This window comes from Xiphophorus maculatus, chromosome 10 (genome assembly GCF_002775205.1).
Source record: "Xiphophorus maculatus strain JP 163 A chromosome 10, X_maculatus-5.0-male, whole genome shotgun sequence".
Lineage (NCBI taxonomy): Eukaryota > Metazoa > Chordata > Actinopteri > Cyprinodontiformes > Poeciliidae > Xiphophorus > Xiphophorus maculatus.
This window is the reverse complement of record NC_036452.1, coordinates 5856009-5883278: the sequence shown is the minus strand read 5'-3', so window position 1 is coordinate 5883278 and position 27270 is coordinate 5856009. Positions and strand designations below refer to the sequence as shown.

At 37.7% G+C, this 27270-nt stretch overlaps 1 protein-coding gene across 1 annotated transcript in view; it reads left to right on the top strand.

Moving 5' to 3' along the window:
- LOC102225368 (pro-neuregulin-3, membrane-bound isoform-like) overlaps positions 1–27270 on the top strand; it is a 244790-nt gene that overhangs the window by 194385 nt on the left and 23135 nt on the right. The window contains exons 3-6 of the mRNA XM_005804390.2: positions 1602–1675; positions 14613–14639; positions 19279–19381; positions 25111–25237. Coding sequence (XP_005804447.2) covers positions 1602–1675; positions 14613–14639; positions 19279–19381; positions 25111–25237 — 331 coding nt within the window. The remainder of the gene's footprint in view (positions 1–1601; positions 1676–14612; positions 14640–19278; positions 19382–25110; positions 25238–27270) is intronic.

Genomic DNA, 27270 nt, shown 5'->3' with positions numbered 1-27270 from the left:
CAGACCAATCCATCCATCCAGTGTCTACACCTGCTTGTCCTTGAAGGGTCATGGGGGATGATCCTGCACAAAACCAAATATGACAGCGAACAATGAAATGACCAATAGAAGCATATTTGGTGACCATGCCAGTGAAACTTAAGACTTTTTATTATTATTTTTGAATAAAATTTCTTATTGACTCACTCTAATATAATGTAATAATATGTTTTGTTGCATCTTTTTTAATATGACTTGACAATTTTGATTATTATCATGTAACACCACACATCATAATGCAAAGTGGAGACACTGTTTTACATGAGATCTTAGTAAAATCACAGTAAAGCATATTTATGCTCCTCATCATCTATATAGTTCTGCATGACAACAAAAAAAAATTAAAAAAAACAAACTGCAAATGTTGAGCTGAGACACTGAACAAATACAGCTTAAACTGCAGTCTGAGATGTGCAAACAAAGAGTCACGATCATCTTACTGCAGTTTTCATGCAGAACCGATGATGTCTGCTGCTTATTTTATTATTTTCTGCTCACTTTTTCTTTCTAGGTGTTGCTTTCTCTCTTAGTTAAACCTGTACTTTGCTCGTTGCTTTTGTGGTGCATCCCCGTGGTTGTGAGTTTTCCACATGAGTGGAACACTACAGACAGGTATTGATTGACAGCATGTGTAAAGTAAGCTGATGGCACTGACAAAAAATATATGTACTACCGTACTAATAAATGGCTTGCTTATGTGCAAGAATTAGTTAAATGGACAGTCAGAAAGAAATCCCTTAATTGCCTTCACTAAGCTTTGAAACAGGATTTGCTTGCATTACGTCCACTGTGAAAGGCAACATAAAAATGCCTAAATCTCTTTAAGACATGAAGTATTCAGGATGATTATATCAAACATTATCTAAAGAAAGTAGCGTTAAGCTACGATTTTCTCATAAGTGTTTTGTTTAAGATTTGGAGACAGCATTGGAGGTAAAGCATCCAATTCTTTACAATCTGCAATTATTGCAGTTAAACAGCCTAACGAAATTACATATTTCACGATAGTTGCTATAGCAGTATAGTGTCTATGATAGTTGCAGGGAAATCTGTAGGCATCAACTGTGCTTTCATATTTACTTGGTGATGAAGGAAAATATTTGGAAGGAAATTGGACTGTGTTTATTTAAGTACTCCAGCTATGGCAGCCTTCCTTCAGCTGCAGATCTTATGGCGTCTGTATCATGCCAAGAACTTTTCAGCCTGTTTTCTTCCACCGGGACCTGGCATTCCTGTCTGTCATGTGCTATCAGTGAGGCTGCAGGCGCTCCCCAGTCCTGCGCAGCTCCTTTCCCCTTTCTCTCTTCCTTCCCATTCCGCCCTTATTCAACACCGTCTCTGTGTCTTTCCCCCTCTGCCATCTCAGCTCACAGCAAGCCATCTGCTTTGTACCGTTCATCCCTTCATCTGTCTAGGTTTCCCTCTTCTAAACTTGCCTCATTTCAAAGTCTCCTAAGATGATGTTTCCCTGCTGAGCTTTGGTGCTTGTTGGTTGAATTGTCTCAATTCGGATGTTAAGTCACACTGTGTGACTCTTTTCTTGCCTTCTTTTTGTCTCGTAGATGTAAGGAGGGCTACCATGGACTACGCTGTGACCAGTTTGTTCCCAAATCTGACGCCATCTTGTCTGATCCAAGTAAGCTCTTATGTTCTCTTATGTTTCTTTTTTATTTAGTTTTTTTGTATGGTGATATACAGTACCATAAAAATGTTAGATTTTTGGACATATCTAACTGTTTCAAATTAATATTTGACAAAGATTGAAAACAAAACCTATCCATAGTGGTGTATGACCTTTTGTAAAAAAGGATCTCATGCCCTGAACTAAAGAAACTCAAGAACAGACGAGAAACAAACTTATTGACATATCCCTCTAAAAAGGACAACTAAGCAATTTTAAATGCACTGGGATTCCATCCAGTAAACAGTGTGAGCAAAACGTCAGGAGCACCTGACATTGTAAAATCACTCAGAGATTCATCCAGAACAACATCTGAAGCACTGCAGACATCAGCATTCTTGGTTAAGGTAAGCGTTTATGATTTGACAACAGAAAGCAAACTGGGCAGAAATTTAGGAGAGTTGAAGCAAAATCTGCATGTCCACTTCCAAACCTTCAGAATAAGTTTAGTTAAGTGTACAAAACTGCCATCCATTATGGATGTGTCACTCTTGGCAGTCATTGCTGCCAAGAGTGACACAAGCAGATATTAAGTTTATGGGGTGATTACTGAAGAGAATCATCTGTTTTCCATGCTAAGTTTGTGATGTATGAGGTTGAAAAAGAGTCAGTGAGCTGAATTCATGAATTCCACTTATTATACCAAAATACAGCTGGTCCATTTTGACATCATACCTTTAAGAGCTAATAGTCAAATGGCAACAAGTAACCTTTGGTAACTTCTTTTGTTAGCCTCTGTCTAAGCTACGCCCCAAAGAGGGTGTTCCCTAGTGTGTCATTTCCTCTAAGCAGAGCTCTCCTTTTCATGTCATTTCCTGCAGGTTTAACTTAGCACCTAGCTATAAGAGATAGAAGGAAAACACAGAATTTATTTATTCTCAACAGTTTCCTCCATTGGGGTGATATAAACATCATCCCACAACAATTATTAAATATGTCCATGTGTGTTCTAAGCTATCTAGCGGACCGCTCCTTCCAGCTGTCACCTAGAATCTTGTAATCCTCCACACATCAGTACATTTCCAGGAACGCCCCTCAGGATCTTGGTGTTGCCACAAGGAAGCATGCTGCGACGGTGCACTGCAGCAGCTTAAAGTGGGCCAGGACAGCCGGAGACTGCAACACGATCAGCAGAAAACACAGGAACTCCAGGGTGGTGCAGCTGTTGGAGATGGTAGCCTGGGCGGGCTGCTCCTCAGTCATCAGCAGCTTGTCAAACCACTTCAGCTTAAACTCAGCATAGTGCCACATGTCCAGCCTCAGGGTGGTCTTCATCAGCCATCTTCAGCAGGTCATCTCGAGAGTCGGCCACGCTGGTGAAGTTATTCACCTGGCAGGCAATCCTGATAAGGAAGGTGACCACAGCATCATTGCATTGCTTCGCCATAGGTTTGCCGAGCATGGTCTCTGCTCCTGGCATGGACTGGCTGCGGCCAAGCACCATGAATGCACCACCGGTTGCCATTTGGAACCTCTTGACGCCCTGTCTGGTCCGGGGCAGTTCCAGAGACAGTCCTCTCATCATGGTGCTGTCGCTGGTTCCCTCACAGGTCACAGCTTTGGAGCCGGAGACCGGCTGCTGGTTCTTGATCCTCTGCAGTCTCTATTAGAGACGTCAGAATGACCTGGATGAAATTCTTCGTCACCTCTATGCTCATCATCAACAGACCAGGTCTTCACCAGATCCAGACTGAACATCACCAACTCATTGGTCACTTAACTGGGCTTGATGACCCCTGGGGTGGCCTACTGGAGGCTCAGGTGTTCCCATGTCATCTTCTACAGCGATCACATGAAAACTAAGATGAGGCAAACATGTAGCTACAGGGCAACTTCAGGATAATCAGACTTCCAAACAACTGGGTGGGGTTGGTGTGACTGGTTGCTCGGGACAGCAAGGAGTGTATAGTCCGCAGCCCCCCTGTTACAACTAAACTAATATATTCAAGAGTAAAATGATCAAACATCTCAAAAATATGAGATAAAATATGAAAAAAGAATACAACATTTCGGTCTAAATGTGATTCTAAACCAAGATTGTTTGAGCATTTTGAAAATATTGACTAATTTAGAAGTTACAATGGAGAAAAATGTATCAGCAGAATAAAATGAGCATAAACAATTCACAAAACTAGACAATATCTAGAACCTCTCCATACTAATTCATAATTTCTCCACTGGATAGCGTAGTGATGTCATCAGGTCACAGGGAGTCCTCCTCCTGTTGCTCCATCCAATGTTTTGGTGGTGGAATTAACCAGTTAATTTATGGCTCCAATTATAATTTCTCTATTTTCCAAACAATTTGCCAGAAACACCTGAATTTTAATTCTAATTCATTTATGAAATTTAGTAGCCCATTTATCGCATATCATTTGGCCTGTAATGGGGCTTTTCTCCTTCTTCCCCTGAAGATATAATTAAATTATCAATTTGAAATCAATTTGGAACCTATGTTACTGTTTATAAGATAATTTGCTAAAAAACTAAAATATTTTGAGGTGTTTCACAAATTTTCCAAATCAGCTGCCTGGAATTCAAAATAAACAATGAGATGTTTTAGATTGAAAGTTTTATCAGTAATGTTTTATCTCTATATTACTTTTCCACACACAGGCAGGTTGCTTCGGATAGCTTTTTCCCCTAATAAAATAAATCAACATTTAAAAACTATTAAGACTACTTTATTATGGCACTGTACCGCAAGAAAAAAAATGCAGAAGAATATTATGCCTTAAAAATATTATGACCTCAACTCAATTTGTAACCAATACTAATAAAATGTCAAATATGTACAGGCTAAAAAGTACAGATTTTAAACTCTTATATTTAATTCAGACTTTTTTTCTTTAAAATAGGTAATTGTCAGTTTCCTAGAGCAAAATCTCTTTAAAATTTTAGAACAAGTACGACTTCACTAAGAAACACCATCCTGACAGACATTTTGAAACATTGTCGCAGCAGGAGTTATACTCTCAATGTTTGTGATATAAGAAAAACAAAGACAGAAAATACTTTGATCAAGTGGCACTGCTTAATAGATTGAAAGTTGCAATTTTCACACAGATGTTGAAATTTCAAACTCTAAAACTAGAAATGGTGACAGAGAGGTTCTTAGAAGTTGGAAATCACAAAATCTAATTTGGCCACCGTGTTTGTAGAATGCTGCGATAGTCACAGTTGGTAGAAAACAGTGCTATAGTACTATAATACTAAGTAATATAAAACCCCTTCTTGTGTACATGATGATTCAGTGTTTGAGAATAAATTTGTATTAGCTTGCATTGCTAACAGTAGCTGTCTGATCAAATCAGTCACCTAGTCACTTGTATTTCAGCTTGGAAAACACTAATAATTTGGGCAAGCTGTTATTATTCTATTTTGATTCATTTACTTCTGAATTACTTATTGGATTTGATTAGTTGATTCATTCGTATTTACAAATAATATACACCAAAACTTCTTGAGTACAACCAAGAGTAACCTATGTACCACCAGTGGTACTTGTGCCACAGTTTGACAGCTATGGTTCTTGGGCATCACATACTTCCAACAGTCTCCATGTCCTAGTGAAAGCTCTGCGGTGTAGTTAAGAAATACAGCAGACGTCAGATGTACAGAGGAGAAATCTTCGGGCCCTGTGCCGCTCCCACTGGGAGTGAACTTCACAAACTCACACTGTTTCAGGGAGTGACTTGGCTCCTTTACTCAGAGAGTGAGAGAGAAAACTTGAGTGCTATGGCTTTCTGCTTCCACTAAGCCCTTTGAGAGTCCATTAATGGGGTCACAAGCTATTGCCTCGAAGCATGTTTATACCCTCACATGACACAATTTTCACTCTGGGACTCATTTTATCTTCTATAGGAGTATGTCAATTCTCCTGTTTAACTGGCTTAGGGAGCTTGTACATTCTATTAGCAAAAACTAAAGCTTAGTGGCTTTTGTGGACAAATACAGACACATATGGGCACAATTTATTTGGATGTACAATTATATGCTGCTTTCTTTTTTGCTGAAAAAAAGAAATTAAACAGTCTGTAAAAAAAGTGGATGGAATATAAATACTTTTGCATATCATTTGAAATTGAATCTACATGTGGGAAATACAAAATAACAGAAGCCGAGTCTCCCACACAACAGCAGTAACCAGGAGTTACAAAACTGCATTCGTACCGTAGCATCAAATACTCGATTAGTGGTGTGCTGCAGCTGGATTGCTCTGATTCAGTAATTACCCACCTTTTCATCCAGTGGCCCCATAAAACAATGGGAACAGCTATTAGGAGGCCATCCACTGCATTTAGGAGGTGTGGTCAGCAACACAAATTGTCGCTTTTACACACACTGAAGTCCTAGATTATTTTTTAGCAACCTGTTATCTGCTAACAGGCACAGAAATTTCTGAGCATGTTTTGTTGTGTGTGATTGTGCTTTAACTGCCGTGATTTATCACATGGCATGTTGTGAATAGTGAAACTATTCAGTCATTTCCATTTCCATCTTGTTGTAGATTGAAAAACAAAAAGTGACTTATCATTTTAAAGTCTAAATAAACAGGGAGAATAATGATGCGTTCAAACACATGCCAATATTGCTGAACAGCTTTTGTTTATTTGGTATTTATGTTTTAAAGCAAGCATGTTTGGATATTGGGATTGTTTGTCCATTCATTCACCATCTTGCTATATTGAAAATAATGCTGTTGATTGGCTGTATGCCCAAGAGTAGACATAAGACATACATTTGATGTTTGAACTGGATAGTTCATGAACCTTTCACAGGGGTCTCATGTATTCACTCATTTCAGTAATTTGTGGCTTGTTGCGGTCCCTAACCCTCACGAATCCCCATAGTTTCCAAATAATTGTTTTAGTCAAGTTGTCTGAACCAAACTCGTTCATCTTTGTACTTTATGGATTTTGCTTTGTACGCTTGTTCACAGTCATGTTGGAACATGAACGGGCCATCCACAAGCTGTTCCCTAAAACTTGGAGGACTGAAATTGTCAAAAATGATTTTCCTATCCTGAAGCTTTAGATCCTGTTCTCTGGGACCAAAAGACTGGGTCTAATCCATCAGAAAGAGCCTCTCTGCACTAAAACCAAGACTCCTTCATTGGATTGTGAGAGAAAGAGAAAGAGACATGATTCATCCCTCCAGAGAACACATCTGCCTCACAGTCTAGAGGTGGCGTTCTTTACACTTCTGCATTCCATGTACTGCATTGCACTTGTTAATGTAAGGCTCGACTCCAGCTACTCAGGAAACCCATTACATACCCTCTCTGTGCACTGCTGTAGAGTTAATGTGAAGGTCACATGATATTTGGAGGTCTGCAGCTATTGACTCTGATTTTACCTCTACCACTTTGTGGCTGAGTTAATGTTGGTCTCAATCACTTCCTCTTTCTGATAATGCCAGTAACAGCTGACTGTGGAGTATGTATTTACCAGTAGCATCCTGGAAACTGACCCATTCTTTCACAAATATTTGTGAGAGCAGTATGCATGCTAGATTATATAGACCTTTGGCAATCAAAACGATTAGAACACCTGAATTCAATAATTCAGAGCGGCGAGCAAGCAATTTATACAGTATCAGGTAGTTATTGTTACACCTTCGTCTTTCAAGAAACTGAAGGGATTACCCAAAAACTGGGCTCTGGTAACAAACACCAATTCATTTGCTGTGGATGGCAAAATTATGATTTAATTTGGTTTATTGATCTCCCATTTCTGTTCTTTTTTTATGCTCATTAATTGCGCCTTTGATTATTTTTGGTGTCAATTTTCTGTTGTAAGCTAAGAACATGTTCAGGTATGGAAGAGCAAAATATTAATTACTGTCAGCCTTAAAATATATTAGAACTTACCTGTTATTTCCTAAACCTAAAATCTTCCCAGAATGGCAGGATTTACTGTGAATTCATTCCAACTGAGCTGTTTGCTGGAGTGTATAGTTTTCCCCAAACAAAATAATGTCCATATTTATGCACAGCAGCTTTCACCAAAAATCCAAAAGATAAACAGCAAAGATTTTAAAGAGCAATGAGGCCTATTTGGATCTATGTTGATAGAAACTGATCTAAAATTTACCCAGATTATGGAGGGTTTGGGGGATAATCCGGCTTTCTAAAGCCAAATCATGTAATGATATACACAGACATGCACGCACTAACAGCAAATACAAGTGGAAGAGGTCCCAGTGAAATTAATTTCATTGTGCCCATGTGTGTCTGTTTTTATATGTGCAAAGTTTACTTTTTTTGTTTGTTGAAAAGGTGGAAATATACACAAATCATACTGAGGAGTGAGAAAAAAATTCTCTCTCCTTGCATCCGTTTTAGGTTTTTTGCTTTATTTTTTCTCTCTGAATCAATATATGAGCATCTCACAGACACAAATCTTTCCTTGCCCCTTATCCTGCTTTTGTATTGACTGGAAAAAGACTCAAAAGAGCAGTCTGGACCGGCTTTGCAGGCAATGGCACTCCGTCATTCTCACATCTTTGCAGGAGGGTGAAAAACAGAAACTGTTGTGCACATCACAGAAGCACAGGGACAAAAGGAAGAAGACACTCCCTACCCAAGACTAGAGGGCTTTGAATTCAGCTGAAAATGAGTTTGGAGGAGAGTACCAGGGTCTAACAAGTCGGTGCACAAGGAGGAAGTAGTGGGGGTCTTTAATTGGAGGAATTGCAGGGCAGGAAGACAGCAATTTAGTTTGTGCTTGGTAAACAACCTGAACAAATTTCTCTTTTAACTATGGGTAGGTTCGGAGTTTGCCACTGGTGAGGTGACACCTTTGAGACTGCAGAGGAAGAACATCAGGGAGTTTTTAGCTTTACTTAGTAGAGAAGAAAATAACAATTTGAAGCATTTTTCTCCTGTAGATATTCAGCCTGGAGTAAGAATCCACAAAGGACATTGAGTTCAGCTACACACATAGGCTTATCAATTACTTGCTCATCCAAAAGAGGATGGGGATTAAGAATTTGATTCACTCCTTTCATTGTCTCTCCACCTCCAGCTTGCTACTTCCTAATCGAGAAAAAAGCGCTTCACATAATGCACAGGTAGTCTCCAAGCTTGCTCTAGGCTCCCATGAGATGCCACAAATGATACCCCGGGGTGATTTGAGTTACCACTGCCATGTATTTCAGAGGCTGCACGTATCATGATTGGTGAATATCCTCAGTCAAGGCAGCGCCAGAAGAAGGGACGTGCATCAGCGTTGTAATGACATCATCTGCTGAGGCCGTGAGAGTGGAGGCGATTTAGAGAAAAGAGTTGCCCGCTGTTGCCTAGGGCGTTCGCAAAAGAAAGGGTTGAATGGATAATATAGATCAGGAAGCATCAGGATGATACTGTGTTCACCTCTATGGCCTTGCCAAGTGCCTGCAACATAGAAACAGTAGATTGCTATAGATAAAAAAAAATGCAGCTATGTTTTTTATCATGCAGTAAAATCTATATTTATTTTCTCAAAGGAAAAAAAAACATTCAGTGTTGAGGTTTGTTTGATCGTAACTGCTTTAGACATGAGTAGTACCTGGGAGGTTGTCATAAATCCTGCTGAAATCGTAAAATAATCCTCAAAGCTAATGAAGGAAAATTTAATCACTGTTTTATAAAAACTGAAAAACTGTTTTATTTACCTTCTCCTGTAAATTTCTTTCTTTACTCATCTGTTCACTTGCATTTGATCAGACTTTTATAATTTTATTGTTCATTTATAATTATTTAGAATTGAGAAAAAAATAAATGCGTCTTTTATTGCATGAAAATAATCATACACTTCTGACATATCTTAAGAAATGTATTTAATTTATAAAGAGGAGAGAAGAAAAATAGCAGAAAATGAAAGGTTTGACATTTCTGCTGTTTTAAACTGTTGTACTAGAGTATAAAGCGAGAAGGAACTTTGACTATCCCTCCTTGCACATTAGCTATAGATTTTGCAGTCCTGGTACTTTCTCAAACAGTTTACTCTTTAGCCTTTTATACGACTCAGATACCGTTTGATGGGTGACATGGCGCCAAGATGCCACTCTTTACTGCAGTTGTCTAACAGTGAGCTTTGGAGATATTTTTACCTTCCTCTTTGTGTGAGGTGACAAAATAGACATGTGTGTTCAGCCTACTGGCCAGTGGCTATCAGAGAAATGACTCTCTAAGTCATATTTACACCACATGGAAGCAGAAAGTTATGTTTGGGTTACGTTTACCTTATAGAGCGAGTAAGCTATGGCAAAACATGTGGCAGTAGTGATTTTGGAATGAATAATTCCTTCTCTTAATGGGATTTTTAAACAGTGAACAGTGAAACAGTAAACACAGTGAATAAATATACAGAAATTTAGAGCACATTTACAATGAACTGAGAAACAATCAACCTGTAATTCACTGTGATAGTATATTACAAGAGTAAAAGAATATTTTTACATTTTGTCAAGTGGTTGGGATGTTATGTGACCGCCTAACAGAAAGCAATGCAAAATGGTGAACTGCTATGAAAAATGTTTATGGTTTTAAACATTTTCAATGATAAAAAAGGAAAAGTGTTGACTGCATGTTTATTCAGCTGCCCTTTTCTTTGACAAAATAAAGGGGAAAGTACTTATTTAGTAATTAATCTATTTGTGTTTCATTTACGGTCAGTATAATTATAGTTGTTAAGTGAAAGCATCAGAGGTTTGTTAGAGAACATCTGTGAAGAAAAAGTGTCAGGAAGACCAAGGAACAAAGTAGAAAGGTCCAGCCAAAGGTCATAGAGAGATTTTAAGCAGTTATAAAGTGTAATCCCTGAACTTCTGAAGGTTTGTCGTTCAATCCATTGTTCAGAAATGCAAAGAGTATGACGCAAACGCAGATCTACAAAAACATTTGTGTCCACCTAAATTGACAGACAGGGAGAGGCAAACAAGGTATTTAGAGAAGCAAACAAGACGTCTGTGGTAACTCAGATCTATGAAGACCTACCGCTCAGGAGAGTCAGTCTCTGACAAGACAAAGCTACAAACCTGTGGCAAGACTTAAAACTAAAAACTCACTAACACTCTACATTCAACCTGACTGAGCTCTGGTAATTTTGCAATGACGAATGGGTAGAGTATCAAGACTCTTAACAGCGTAAAGCTGGTAAAGACGCCCCACAAAAGACCTACCGCAAAGAGGTGAATACAAATGCTTATCACACTTTTCAGTTTTGTATTTGTAAGAGTTCAGACAACTACTTATCATTGTTGTTAGAGAATTTATTTTCTTTGTATTGTATCATTGTTGTTAGCACTGATGCAGCAGGACCTCTGTGCTGCAATAGCTAAAGTAATGCAACACTTCTTAATAGATTTAGATATCTACATTTCCACAAGTAATTTGGTTGTTTTTGTTTTGTAATTTCCAATGTTATATTTATATATTAAAAGCTCATCTATTTCATCCACGGTCAGTAAGTTGGTAGATTGGCCAATAACTACTTCAGCTAAAGGCCTGGCTCACAATTTGGCCATTTATTATATCATACTGAAATGCAATTACAGCTGTAAATTATGCATTCTGGACAGAATAATGCTTCCTTCTAACAGATGTAGGGATTTGTTGTTGCTACTGATAAAGAATACATATGTTATGATAACAGTAATGGTTTTTCTACAGTATCCTAGTGATGATTTCTGGTAGTAAACTTGTGCTTTGAGCACAATAAATTTTGATAACTATGTTTCTGTCATTCTGTTTCAGAATCTCGCAGTTGTATTTAAAAGAACCATTTAAAAAATCCCACACTTCAATACAGCGGCATATCCATTTGTCTTGTGCTCAGATTTCACAGCTCTAACAGATTTTCAAATTTTTCTTTCTGATATGTGGTCTTTTTAACATACCCAGCACATAATCTGTCAAAGCTTGGCAAGCCTCGCTCTACTTAAAACTCTGACCACCTCTGTCGGAAAAGCAATTACCAATGAGGGCTTCATTTTAATTTAAATAAGATTACATTACAGTGACATGAAAAAAAGGGGGACTGTCAGGATGGGAAGAACATGAGTGCTCCCTTTTATCTGTTTCCCCAGCACGGGGATTGTGGGACAGGATTTAGCTGCATAAAGAAAGACTGTGTGTGTCTGAGAGAGTGAGACAGGGAATAGGGACAAAAGGTGTTTGTGAAAGAGTATCTGTTGCAGACAAAGAATAGTAGGCAAGAGTATTACATGCTGTGTGGATGCACATGTATGTAAACGTAATTTAGTGTGATCCATCCTGAAGCAGCCAGCTTGTGAAGAGAACAATTACTGCAATGCCTCAGGCTCAAATCAATATAAAAGGCCTGTGCAAAGAGGCATCGGTGGCATAAAGCCGCATGATGTGTCATTTTTAACTTTTATTTTCACGATCCCTAGCCTAATCTTCTTCCCCCCTTATCTCTGCTGGTTTCTGTCTTCATTTAAGGCTACTGCAGGCTGGGGAATTCAGAGGATCATGCTGAAGCACTTTAAGCATATTTTGGGGGCTTGCTGGCTCATTACAAAGTGCAAAAGAAAAAGTCATTTGGGAGAAAGTTGTCAAAAGAAGTTTGACAACTTACGCCCATACCTATAAGACAAATTCTGAGCAGCGAAGTGCACTTTGGCTGCAAAACCCTGTCTCAGGTATCAGAGTCAGTTCATCCTAAGTCTTCCTGCTTGGGGTATTTCAGTTGTTGACACCACAGATGTTCCTGTGGAGTCAAGGAAGGGGCAAAGGGAATGATTTCTTTATGCTTAAAAAATGTGAAAGATGAAGATAAAAAATGTTTTCTCTGTTAGCATTTAGTTTTTGATATTATTGGCCATTCTGATATCTGCTGTGGAATCTATTGATATGTATGACCTGACAATTATTTATCTTTTTTGAGGATAAAAATATATGTAGAATGTGATACCATCATGATCATTATAATTTGTAGTTTAGTAATTTAATAATTTGTTTAGCATCATTATTCTTTCAAGAATCAGACTGCTTTGCTCCTCTGTAAAAAAATAACAATAAAAAATACATTGTTCCACAAGAGCAAACACTCAAAAACCATAATACATTTACATATAGATAATAAGGTTTGTGTGTCGTCATTCAATATTGTAATCCTGAGCTGAATGAGGTGGCAGAGGATAAGGCGACAGTAGAGGGGATGGGTACTCGTAAAATATGAGATTCACCATTTTGTTTGCAAACACAACAGTCAAATCTGGCCTCTCACGAATAACCTCAGATTGTTTTACTGTGGTTACATTTTAAAGCAACATTAACTTTTAATGACCACATTCAGCAACATCTATTGCAGCACAGGGTCAAAGCTTTCATTAAAAAAAGATTTTAGGCTTGACATGACAGTGTCTGGGAAATGTGTTGTTCATTGAAATCGCAGCGTTAATTCTCAAAACTATCAATGCAGTATGTTTACCATGGCATGTAATGATTTTATAAAAGAAAATAAAGGTGTCCTTTCACAGACTGAATAGAGTGTTGAAGGTTCAGTCAGTTGACAATGACCCTGCATTCTTGTATTACTCCATAAAAATGGCATTTTGGCTCCACACACTACAAAGGAGAAAAATACAACTTCTTGTTGATCCTTGGTTTAATAGAAAATCTCTTAAACATTTGAAAAGATTGCTTGTATTGTTATTGTGTGTGTGTGTTTTAGAATGAACTTGCTGTGAAACCACTTTTTTGGTCTGAAATCACTGTTTTGTTGTCCCATTATTTTTATTTCTTTATTTTTTTGTTACCATTGCAGGTGCTGTGTCCTTTGCTGGTTACAGCTGCATGAATTACAAAGTCAAAATGCTGGGTTTGCAAATGATAAGCACTCTGACTTCACAATTCAACATTAACAAATGTTCAAGTTGTAGCAGACTGTGCTGTAGTTCACTTTCTGGTTTTTTTTTTTTTTTGCTTTTAAATTTGACTTATTATGTAAAAGCCACGTTTTGCATTATTTCTATTTCCTTTTGAACTTTTACTGTTTCTATGAATCGTTCAAGCACTTCATAAAACCACATGGCCATTTTCTGGCAATATGTTACTGTTTTCTGGCAAACGAGCCATTACAAAACACTCCTGATTATTAGGTCACTGGCCTGTTACTTAGCAAACCCAGCCGAGCCGAGCCCCAGCTCCAGCTCATCAGCTTTGTGCATGTTGCTCAATGGCTGTTTTGTTGTTGAGTTACCATTCAGAAACCAATTGGTGCATCCTTGATGGTTGTGCAGGAGGCTCTACTTTCTCTCCTTCTGGGTCTGACTCATGGTAAAAGATGTAGTGTTGTACAATTGTTTACATTTTCACATGTGTAAACTGAATGTAAAGGTTGAATTGGGGTGTATGGGCAGCAGCAGCTTATTTGGATTTTGACAAGAGGTCCTAAAACAGCTCATTTTGAAAAGAGCTTACAATAGGCTGAACTCAGCAAAGTGGAATTTCATTATCAGAGAATGATTTTGTGAAAAAAAATTAATGAACATGTTTGTATAGTTCGTAGACCTATCCTATCCTTACTTGTGCAAGGAAGCATGATAGGTCCCCTTTAAAAAGCTCAAAGGCAGCAAGACTACAGCTGTGCAGCACTGTCGAGAAACGACATACGTCACTACTCTTAATTGGCCATTGCTACCCTGTCGACAGACCTTAGTGGAAATGCAGCAGACCATAGCTAACAGACTACAGCTAACCAAACTATTGCTCTGAAGGTTCCTGAAAATAATTTCCGGAGAGGGAATGGTTTAATTGAATACAGTTGATTCAAACTTGTAGTAACAGTTTTTTTTGTTTTCTCTCTCTCTCTCTCTCTCTCTCCCTCTCTCTCTCTCACCATATCTGTTCACCCTGTTTACGGTTTGACCTCCGTTGGAGCAGCGGACGAACTTGGGATTGAGTTCATGGGTGAGACAACTTTTTTTTTTCATTGACTTTGCAGAGTGCTTAGTCTTTCATGTGCCTCACATCTGCGAAAAGGCTCATACAAAAACACAGTCCGTGCAACAAGGCCGCTCACCTTGGATAAATTAATGTGGGCCAGTTGCTATGGCAACACTATGGCGGAACATTAGGTGTATTCTGTCTGCATGAAGAACTGAGCTGTTAGGGGAAGAGTGATTTAATGAGCATGGAGCTAAGACAAACGGCACCGTGCTTTGTTTACTTATCTTCCATATGTTTGAAGATTCATTTACGCATCAATTTCAGAAAGTTATAACAGTGGACAGACTGCCAGCGTAATGAGATATGTCTTATACTTGCTCAAAAAGTCAACACAAGAGATTTGAAGAAGTGAAAAAAAAGTTAAATTGTTTTATCTTTACACCTTGCACATGGTCAAATCTTTAAAAACAAGTCATCTGAACCTCTCTCTTTGATAGTGACAAATTATGATGTAAAAGAAACAAAAACTGATGCATACAGACATTGCCGCATTTTCTTTATTTTATGGAGTCAATACACTTTCTTTTTCTCTTTGCTTGCTTTTGATACATAAAACCAAACATATAAAGATTTACATAGGTATTGTCATGTACACATTTGTCATGTCTCACACTTGATCCAGAAAATAGATCTAATCAGAAGAAAAAGCCAGCTCTGCACACAATCTTCCTCAGATCAGCAGCTTTTAATACAGGGACTAAATAAGTTCAGAATCCTTCTGCAGGTTAATAAATTTACTATAGGGAATGCATCCAAGACTGATCAATGATAGAGGATTTTTCAAGATAAACAGTATGCATTATAACCTGATTTCTCTTCAGCATTACTGGTGGATCTTTGGGTACTTGCTATGTAAGTTGTATGTGTGCTGATGTGACGCATAGCCATGTTTGATGTAGGATGGAACACTCTAAATATGATTTTCTTGTACTCTTTAGTCCAGCCCCTTAGGCTCCACAAGTCTCACTGGTTCACTCTGATGTATTTTGGGCTGAATACCCCGTTTTGTCATGGATAGTTTAGCACGGCCTTCATTATGCACTTTCATCAAAGCCAAATGTTAAGTGGTTGTTATGGTATTGCTGGCCATACGGGATTGTCTTGTCTTTGTGTTAGTACAACATAGTTTAGCCAGTATTGCTAGGGCTGTTCACTTTGTTCTGTTCCCTAACATGCTGTTGCATCTAATTTCAAGAGTGCCTCGTAGGCATCCAGCATGAAAGACCTGTAATAGCTTTATGTACAGACTGCATATCAGGGTTTTTCCTTACAACCATTCAGCACAACTCTGTAGACAGCTGTTTTTTTTTCTGTTCCTATTTCAGAAAAGCCTATTTCATCCATCAAAAAAATGAGACAGAGGTTGGTCTCAGGTGGCGCTCTGCATGAGCACTGATGATGCAGCAGCAGGGAAAGACATCCCCTGTGTTTCACATGTCCAGCCATTGAGAGATCATTCAATTGATGGCAAAGGCCGGAGGGTTCGAAGGAGCTCTGAGATGCAAATGTTACATTTAGGCCATGGCATCTCCTGCTGTTTATTTCTTAAAAACAGGGCATTTGATGCCACGCTGGAAACATTGAGGAACAAGCTGGAAGTCAAGCATGTGATGATAGCTCAGACTATCAGAAGTGTCATAGCATCACTGCTGTGATGTGGTAAAGTTAAATAACAGTGGCATTTTATGTTCATGCATTATTTTTTTTGTTCAAGTAGCACATGTGTTACACTATTGGAAAACAGGTATAGCTTCCAGTCCTTAAGCATTGCAGTTTTGACTATATTGAGTCACCTCTTGACCTCAGTTTGGGATTGCTGTTCATGCTATAGGAAACAACACCACCATATTGACTGAATTGCCACAAATTCAATTAAATAATAAGATGCCATCCTGCAGCAGTGTTTGACCAAACTGGTGATCAACATGAGGACAGGTTACCAGATTGTTGTACCTTTGTATGGTTTTCCCACACACTTCTTAGGCCTTTATTTGTTATATTATATATGTAGTAGGTAACTTTTATGAAAAATATATTTTGTTAAATATTTGTTAACTGTCACTATGTCCTGACGATAGCATACGAGACAGATGATCTGTGAAAAAATATTGTGCAAGATGTAATGCCAGGAAGCATTGTGAGAGCATAGAAATAATCAAACAAAATCTAATTTGTTTTTGTGTTAACTGTATGACTTCATATTCTTCTAAAGAAATTTGCAAGTCCTCTTTACAATTCTTTGGCACACTTATAAATAAACATACTGTACCTTAGTGTAAGAAAGAAACTCATAAAATCAAGAGATTTTTGTGCGGACCACTGAGATGGAATTGTAGTCAAAATTCTATTTTAAAGTTACAGTTTGGAAACAACAGCAGCTACTATCCAGTTAAATGTAGTATTTTAAGACAAATGGTAAGACAGGAAACCAATAACCAGCAACCACTAGGTTGCTACAAAAGTGACTCCATAGTTAAGGTCACACACACGCTCAGTTTTCCACCAATTAAGTATGTATGGTGGGGTGGCAAGACAGACACCATAACTCACCTAAAGGTACATGGCAGTCAGCTGGGATTTAATGAAAGGAAGGTCAATTAGTTTTAGTGCTAAAAGAAAACCTTGATGAAACAGGACCTGAACGGTACAGAGCCAGAATTCTCAACGGTATATTTGAGTGAATGTAGATGTTCAGCACTGGTTCATTAATAGCGAGCCAACAGGCAAACAGGATGATAGCAGCATCCTGCTGTGGGAATGATTTTATGGTCGCAAAAACAGGGAGAGCGTACACAGAGAAAGATGGATATGGAGAAATATAAAGAAATCTGAGCAAAAATCATTCGCAGAGTGCTTGTTTCACAGACTGGAAGAGCTGTTCCAGTAAGACAGTAAATCAAAGGATGTGCCTTCAATGAAGCTGTAGAAGTTATCCAAGAACATTTCTGCAAGAACTTTAGAATCTCCTTAATTAAAAGTGTGAAGAAAATATAACATTTCTAACCAGTGTTCTCTTGTACTGGATTATTCATGTACTCAAATTACTTTGCTCCCTAAAATATGGTACCTGTCCAACAGCAGATGACTTTGTTGCACCTAAAAGTCAGATGCACCACAACAAAAACTAGGAAGATATAAAATGATGAAAGGGCAAAATATACAGCATCGTGCTAAAAGAACAAACATCTTTTAGTAACACAAAAAAAGTGCAAATCTTTGTTACTAACAAACAGCTTTTGTTTGTTAGTAACACAAACAAATGCACATATTTGTACATAGAGTCACAACTTGAGGACTCCATGAGGACTACATTGGACGTCTCTTACATCTGATGACGCAAGAGACGTCCAAATAGTACTTTTGTTGTACACTGTGTGCTCTGTCAAGAATTTGCTCACCTTAGTTGAGTTGCTCTGTCCTTAGGCTGTAAAACACTATTCATTTTACACCAATACATGAGCAACGAACATATTGATGGTTCATGATGAGCAATACAGATATTCCACAGACTTCATGTTAATTTCTTCAAGTTTGAACTCGCATAAAATGTGTTGTAGATACTGCGACAGATGTGGCAAAAAAAGAAACAGAGTACAGCTTGAGGTTCACTGATGCAGCACCAATATAATGCCGAGGAACATAATGAATATAAATGTTGTAACATGCAGTGCTTGATTGCACACTTCCATTGAGCATAAACAGGTAAAATTCCTGTTTGTATGAAAGATGAAAAAGTAGGACAGACAAACACAGATAAGGACCTCCCCTGATAGTTCTGTTTTGACAGGATCAGGAGCCACAGTGAAGGGTCATGAAAAGGTTTCATGGTTTTCTTTTTCCTGCACCTATTCCTGCAGTAGTTAATGTGTTGAAATCATAAATCAGACACAAGGGGTTTATTGTTTGTAATTTCTTGTACAGGAGCTGGTTATATGAACCACAGGACAGAGAATTACACCTAGTTTTCAGTGACACTGGTAGATTTGTGATATAGTGCCTTCAAGGCTATGCATTGTGGGCATTTTCATCTCAAGACATAAGGCATTTAAAGAGTCCAAACCATGCACCATTTTCAATCCAGCATTATTCGCTGTGGTAAGCAGTGTAACTGTACAGAGTGATATCTGCTGGGATCAACTGCCACTTGTCCCTGGCACTTCTGACCTCACAACTCTGCTTCTGATGAGTAGAGGTCTGACAGGGAGCTCCGGGGGCATTCATTTGCTACTAATTCCCTGTCGCCATCAGTCTTGGAAAGCTGAAGCACAAACGCAGACGATGCACTCTCATGCACACACACACTTTCTGAGGATTTGTCCCATTCAGGCAACTCATTGGTGTTCCCTGCTGGGTTTTTCTGAAGGAAATGATTATCACACTTCAGTTATCACATGTTACTGAGCCCTGCCTGTATCTGCCATGTCCCTCTTCCAAGTCTTCAAAGACTAACGTTAACTGACAGCAACACTGGTTGCTTCATGCTATCTGTACATCTGTGCTTAGTGGGATAATTCAGAATGCATCTTCTTTCTGTTTTGCACTCCTTTGGGTCACAGTGGATATTCATTGCCCTAAATCTCATTCTCTCTCTTCTCTGCAGAGAGTGGTGACACCTACCAGAGGCAGGTGCTGTCCATCTTCAGCATTGCCTCGGGGATCTGTCTTCTCGGAGTGGCATGCATGGCTCTCTACCGCCGCAACAAGTGAGTGATTCCAGCCAGAACCACATTAGCAGAGTAAGCCCCGAGCTGTGCAGAAAGAGGCACTTTATTCTCATGGCACGGAGCCCAACCTGTGAGTCAGGTGGAGGATTTTTTTAAGTTAAGCAACAAATTCAAATTGTGTGGGATGCATTTGGGACAGATACTCATGTAAGATTTATCTGTAAAGTGGTTATAGCAAGCAGGTGTGTCACATACACTTTGCATAAAGCAAAGTACATGTATACTGCTGAGGATACGAGGGAGTCCTAAACACAGAAGCTTGATAAAAGCATATGTTGGTAGTGTGCTTTGTGAAAGTCCCTTAATTTTTTTCCCACACTTTATTATGTCAACACCACAAATTTGAATGTATTTTATTAAAATCTTATGCGGTAGACCAAAACAAATTAGTGCATAATTTTGATGTGTGGAAAAAAGATACATAGTTTTTATATATTTTTTAGTGTAGGTTATACTGTTTTTGTATTAAGCATGGCTATAAAAAGTTTTTAGATCATTTAGGCTCTGCCTTAAATAGTCTAATTTAAATGAATTTCAGCACACACAACTGTCTTTACAAGGCACTAAGCAGTTTCTCTCCACCTTTGTGTAATGCAATCTCAACATAAACCCAGATGGAGTTATGGGTATGCAACGCAAACCTTGCATTGTTGAAAACTAAAAGTTTAAACAACACTAAACAGTTTACCATTATGATGAGGTAGTGGCATCGTCCTGCTGTGGGGATTCTTTTCTAGAGGGCAGTTCTGGAAGAAAACCTTTCAAGGTTTCTATGAAAAACCTGGGCTACACATAGAGTAACAATACAATGGAGTAGAATTAAGCATTTTTATGTTTTAGAACATCCCAGTTAATGTTCACATCTATATCCAATTGATCTGTGGCTAGTCCAGATGCACAAAGCAGGTAGAAACATTCTCCAAAATACCTACAGCTTTAATCACAGCAAAGACTGCTTCTGCAAAGGACTGCCTAATGGAGACTAAATAAAAAGGCATGCCAAGTTGATTTGCCTTCCACTTTAAAAACAAACAAACACTGTTGGCCAGTCATATTAAAAAACTATATAAAATACAAAAAAATATGTAAAATGGATCAAGAGGACTATTTTGCTGAAGAGTATGTAAATGTGAGTGTAATAATAGGCTACCATTAAACATGGAAAAACACCTCTAAACTCAATTACTATCTTGCAGCCGGTTAGTGAAGAAATGTACACAACGCAAGGTAAACAGCAGAGAATGAAGGAAGTCCTCACAGAAGCTACGTTGATTAAATTGGTTGTGATAAACTCAAGTGTTTTCCTCTATTTTCTTTTCTTCAGCACAGCAGAGCTCTAAGTGGCACATTGCCCTATTGGTCAGTATGACCAGCAGCTCACCAGGAGGTTTAATGTACTGTAGATGATCTAAACCCACATATCCTGCTAAACTGGTTCCCTTTGACTTGAATGTTGCAGGGTTGTGGAGCTAGGATAAATGGATTTTCTTCTTAATGCTGAAGTTTATTCTGTTCTTCAGTAAAAGAGAAAAAATTTAATTTGTTACACCATGTCACAGAGGAGATTAACCACAAGAAAGGTATTTATCTTGATTTTATGAGAGCTGTACTGCAGCGACAAAAATATCTCCTATATACAATTCTGATCAGAGATTAACATATATTTATCAGCAGCATTAATATCCTAATAATTCAGAGATTTTAAATGATGGATTGAACAATTATTTATCCAGGATGAGATAATGTTTACATAATCTTCAGTGCATCCAAATTTTACAAAAAGGCTTATACTTTTATTTGGAAAACTGCCCCATAGAAAATGCCTTTATTACATGCCTCTGGTTACCAGCAACAAACATTTGGCATAATTCTGATTGGATATTTGACCATGTTTCTTGGCACACTTGGTGGAGTTCATTTAGAATGATTGGTGTCTGGTACATTTCCAGCTTTAGAGTATAAGACTACATATTTTCAGTAGTGTAGAGGTCAGAACTGTGGGGAGGCCATTCAGAAAATCATTCATTTAAAAATTGTTTTGATGTTTGTTAGGGACATTTTCCTTACACAGTGTCATCTTTAATTGGAATAAAATATGTATTTATACAAGAATCACTAAGGCTCAAGCTGATCAAGAGCTGGAAATTGGAACACCATTCGCGCTGCCGTGTATGAGGCAAATTTTACATAACTGTAGACTTAGAAGGTGCCAGCCAAAAAAAAAAAAAAAAACAGGTGTTTCCACAGTGAGACATGAAAGTTCAACTGAAATGTGCCGCTAACGACTAGAGAATTGTTTTGTAGTCAGATGAGACAAAGACATAGCCACTTGGTCACAGTTATGTTTTGACATTTAAAATATTTTTAGAAGTGAAAGCTTTCAAACCTACAAATACTCTGAGAACTTCCAAACATAGTGGCGGTAAGCAGAATGCTTAGGAATCTGACTACCTCTACCAAGTCAGTACAGAAAAGTGATCCAATACCCAGCCATAATTGTGGCATAATAGTATTGATGACTGCTTTAATTAATAGGGGTGCATGTTTGTATTTTAACCTGGATATATTAGAAAATATCTACAATGCATTCAAATTTATGCATCCAGTAATTGTTTTAAAATTCATTGAAGGTATTTGCTTTATTATCAATCTGCCCTGTCATAAGAACAATTCCTATAAACATTCAAGATCATAAAATAAACAAATGTTTATACTCACGAGTCCACATAAACCTATAGCCAGAACTCTGTTTTGTGAGCTCGTATGTTTGAATGCTTGTGACAGCTTGGATGTGTACCAAAAAACCAACAACACTTGTAGATTTATTACTAAGTGGAATTCATTTAACAGGATGCCATGTATAATTTATGCAGAATGATGCACTAAGCCGCGGACTTGCTGAACATGCTTTAATTCAAACAGACACAACAATAAATATGTGTTTTACTTCTCCCCTGTTACATGCTCTGCTTTTATCTAATTTAATTTGGCTAATTACTTCCTAAACATAGGTCTTTGCATAAGTCCTTGCAAATATGTAGCAGTAAAGTTTGTTATTCTTTGCATATGCTTCAGTCAGTTGCTTTTAAATATTTATGGATAGTTGATTCAGTCTGTTTTAAACTCTTTATTTCATGTACAAATGAATAGAATTAAAATTGTGACTAATATAGAGAAATGTCAGTTCATTCCAATCAAAATATATCATTGAATATAGATCATACACACATTCTAGTGCAATTAAACAAAATAGTTATGTTTAGTTGGTTCTGTAATGTCAGTTGTTACAAATCTTTGAAACTGACATTATATGGAGCCTTATCTGACTGAATAAAGTGGTTGACATGAAAGCAATCCCTCCTCCCGAGAGAGCAAGTGGCAACAGAGGAAAAAAAACAACTCACTTATAGCAGTAGGAGACCTCCATTAAAACCAAGCGAGTAGCTAGGAGAGGAAGAGGACAAAGAACAAACTGAAGCACAAGCTCAGGGATACATCTTGTGGAAAGGAAAAGCTGTGTAAAAGAGAAGGGTAAAGGAGCACACAGAGTTGATGGCATCAATAGCTCTGTTTAACAATCAAGCCAGAAATGATACATAGCTAAACATGGAAGCAAGTGACAGGGGAGTACTTTCTGTGACAAAGAAAAAGAAGTGGAAGTGTGCACTGATGCACTGGTCCTGGTTAACTCTATAGGAAATAACAAAGGAATATATAGAGTTAAAATAGGCACAGTAGGTCTGATAGTGGGATAGAGTAGCAAAAAAAAAATGCTGCTACATTCAGAAACACCTGGGGTATTTTCTATGGGAAAGAAAAATAAGGCTAATTCAAATGGCTAATGACAGCTGTAGCTCTGTCTGTGGCCTTGACCAGGAAACAAACATGGCTAAGCACAGATGCACTGGGCCAGAGCTGCTTCCTGTACCAGAAAGGAATACAGAGTACACAAAAATAAATGGCAGTGATAGTTTTGCAAAAATACTTTATCCAGGAAGTAAACAGTTTAATACAGAACCACTGGGTCAAGTATATTTTGTATGGGGGAAACATTGAAAAAAGGATGATGTTTATATCATTACAAATGGAGCATTAATCTATCACAGAGAAAATCCAACTTTAATTTGATGCTTAACTATGTATAGTTAAAATTCAACTAAAACACACTAAAGCAAAGCAAGTAAGATACATGACAGCTATTGAAAGTTAATACAAGTGAATCAGGTGAGACAAGAACAGCTGGAGGTTAAACAAGACAAAAGTGAGACTTTAAATCGCTCCAATTATGACAATGAGTCAGGCTTTAGATTTCTCTCCACGTTAGTACAGGTTGCAGTCTCACAGTAACTAACATTCTATTTTCCAGGCTCATTGAAAACAGGCTGCACCTGTAATGTAATCCAATCAGTTGAGCATATTTGAAAAAGCGACATTTTAAAAAGGTGACAAAAACACAGAAGTCTGTCTTGCATTACAGTAAGAAAAGAAAATGTACACTACATATTACAATGACAGGCATTAGTCTCATAGACAACTATTGTTACTGTCACCTTAAGAAATAGCATGTAACAAATTTGCAGATGGATCAATTAACACCTGTCCAAAGAGGATTCACTTAGAGTTTTTGTTACCTTATATGTATCACTGCATTCTCACCTCTAGCTTTTCACTGTGTAGACATGATCCAGTGTCTGTTTTTGGCCTCGTTTCTTTTATTCTTTTAATAGAATAATATCATACAGCCATGTAATGGATGTTTCACGCTACACTTCCTTGATTAAATTTTTCCTTGAGCAACACGTCTTCTCTCTTAAAGCTGTCCCCGCTCTACATCAAACCCTTCAGCTACAGGTCTAGAAAGGAAAGCCAGAGTGACATATCTCGCTCGTGCTCACTTTGTAGCTTTGACCTTTGACGGTGCTTGCAGACATCCAGCCTCGAACAAATGTTGTCGTGTCTTGTTGTCGCAAAAGTCTTCAATTGTCAGAAGACTTTTTAATCACTAAATGGCACGATTGTATGATCTCAATGTATTAAATAACATACCACTGCAGGCAAGTGCTGTTTACCTCGTATCTACCCTTTTCGAGTGTCAGTTTAGGGCATTAAATTGAATGCAGGGTGGTTAGGGCGAATAAATTAACATTGAAGCATGCAATTCCAGTGAAAGGTTTTCCTAAATAAATGTGATCTCACTGTCAGAATGTCATCAGGTGCGGCATTAGCAACGGGGTCTTTTCACGATACCAGGATGGCTTATGCTGCTGCTGGTATTTTCTGGTTTTTGCTTTCAAATGTTAGTACTGCAAAATGTATGATCAACAAACTCAAATAAACACAGTTAAAGTTTACTGACACACATATCTAGGGTTCTAGACAACCCTGATTGACATTGTTGTTTGAAAATTCTATTCTGAAAAAATATGTATATATACAAATATATATTCAATAAATTAGAATATACAATCGTATCAGGTTTGTCTGTTAAATTGAAAATGCTTTTTAAAATAACTTTTAGGCACATATTAATCAGACTACATTTACGGGTACAAAAACATGCAAACTGATGAAATCTAAAAGGGATCAAATACTTTTTCACAGCACCATATATCTCGATCCTGGTAATCTGCATATATCTTAATTTTAATCACAATCTTGCAATCATTTTCAGAGTCTTCTTGCTAACATTGTTTTCCCTTCTTCCACAGAAGACACCGGGAAAAACTCCAGGCTCACTTCTCCGAGAGCCGCAGCTTGAGAGACTGCAGTGTCAACAGCTCTGGCCTCATGTCCAACTCCACTCCTAGGAATCAGTACAACCTTCATCTTCAAAAAGTAAGTGTTTCAGCCACCATTGATTTTATTTGCAGTCACCCGCTTAATCAACATTATTGCCATTTCATCTTTGTGTAAGCAGTGTTTACATACAATGCAGAGTTCAGAGTGCCTGACAGGATGATCTATGATGTATGTCCTAATAATCTCTCTGCTGACTGAAGCCTTTTGTTCAGACCTCTATCTAACATGGGATGAGAGGCAGCGGGGGTATAATAGTTTAAAATAAATGCGCCGTGCATTATACAGGAAAAATCTGCCTGTCATGTTCACAGTGACAGTTTCCTGTGAGAAAACGCGGATTGAAATTTATGATTATTGTTGCTTTGCAAAATCCCTGAATTTACAATGAGAGCGCAGTGACGCTGGGTAAGCCAGACGAATTCAGCTCCAGACGACTCCACATTGTTGTTGCAAATGTTTTGAATTTGCAGGAGAACTTGAATGGGAATGGCAGCTTTCTGTGAGATACAATCCTCGGCTCTCTTATAAATCTGAAAGTAATTTTTGCAACCTTTTGTAAAAAGGTTGCAAAAATCTGTTGATGAATAAATAAAATCTGAGGACCAAGACTTTTTGAGAGAGAAACAGCATTAGTAAGATATGACCCAGTTTCCAGGAGAGAAAGGAAAATGCAGTGCCCTGTGCTAGCATCAGAGAAAAAGTAGCTACAAACCAGCAAGAGAACTGAACTCTGAAGCACCAGGGGGATGCACATGATAAAGCTTTATAGAAAGGTAATTGCACTCTAATGCACACTTGCAAAGGCGTCATCAAAAGAGTGCAATCACACACTGTAATGTTGCTGCAATTTGCTGAATTTCCCCTCATTTTTTAATACTGTTCATAACATTTTTTCATAAATAAGATGCTTTTTTTTTCCGTAGTTACTTTTAAAATTGGCTCTGTTGTTTTCAGCTGCTATACTGCTGATATACTTTTTCATCACAGTATTCACCACGATATCTACCCCTAGATTAAGTAAAAGTGAAAATTCTCAATATTTTGCACCTTCTGTGACACACAAGAAATCCAGAGTAGGGTAGAGCATGAGCGGTTGGTGGCACATTAGACTTTGACAGTTAATTTTACAATCAGCAGGCATGAATTAAATCAACCACAATTTAAAAAAATAAAAAACTGACTTAAATTTGAGTAAATTTATCAAGTGATGGGGGAAAATAAAAGTGAACAAAAAATTGTGCATAACAAAATTACTGTGGTTCAGTTGTTAATGCACGTCTCATGATTAATAATCAACTTTGAGTATTAATAAAGGCAACTTATTGATTAATAGGAACATAGCATCCCCATATAACAGTAGTCAGCAACATTTTCATTCTAAATAACAACTTTTGCCCTCTCTGCTGCAAAATTAAACATATCTTATTGTAATTGTATAAATATTTGCTATAGAAAATGCTTTCTTGTGAAATTTAAAGAGTTAACCAATTTTATTTGTATTAGTAGATTTTAAACTCAAGAAAAACATCATACTATTATTAGAGGAGAATTAGGTCACTTCAGTAAATTCTTATATTTATGGAATGGTAGCCCACTTTGCTGCTGAAAAACACAAAAGATTATTTTTTAACCTTATACTATAGTGATACTGTTGTACACATTATATGCAGATACTGCTTAAAAACAACTTATAGATCTACCCATTTCTATGTAAATAAATATGTATTTCTGCTATATAAGTTGAATTTATTTTTAAGGGTTTTTTCCTACACATCTTTAGCAGGAATACTGATAAATGTGGCCAGCACTGTATTTGTTGCAAGGTAGTGCTCATCTGTAGTCAGCCCAAGCCTGTGCTGAGGCTCCTTAATAATTTAACAGTGTCTTGTGTCAACCACTAGAAACTAACACCCTTCAAGCTAGCTCCTCCCACAGAACTGCAGCTGGCACAATCTGAAAGCTTTTCCCAATGTTGTTTGAAAATCGGAGCTAAGATTAGTTCTCAACTAAAAAGAAAAACAACGAGCGTATACATATGTTTAAAATCACAAATAACCTTTATTGCTAAA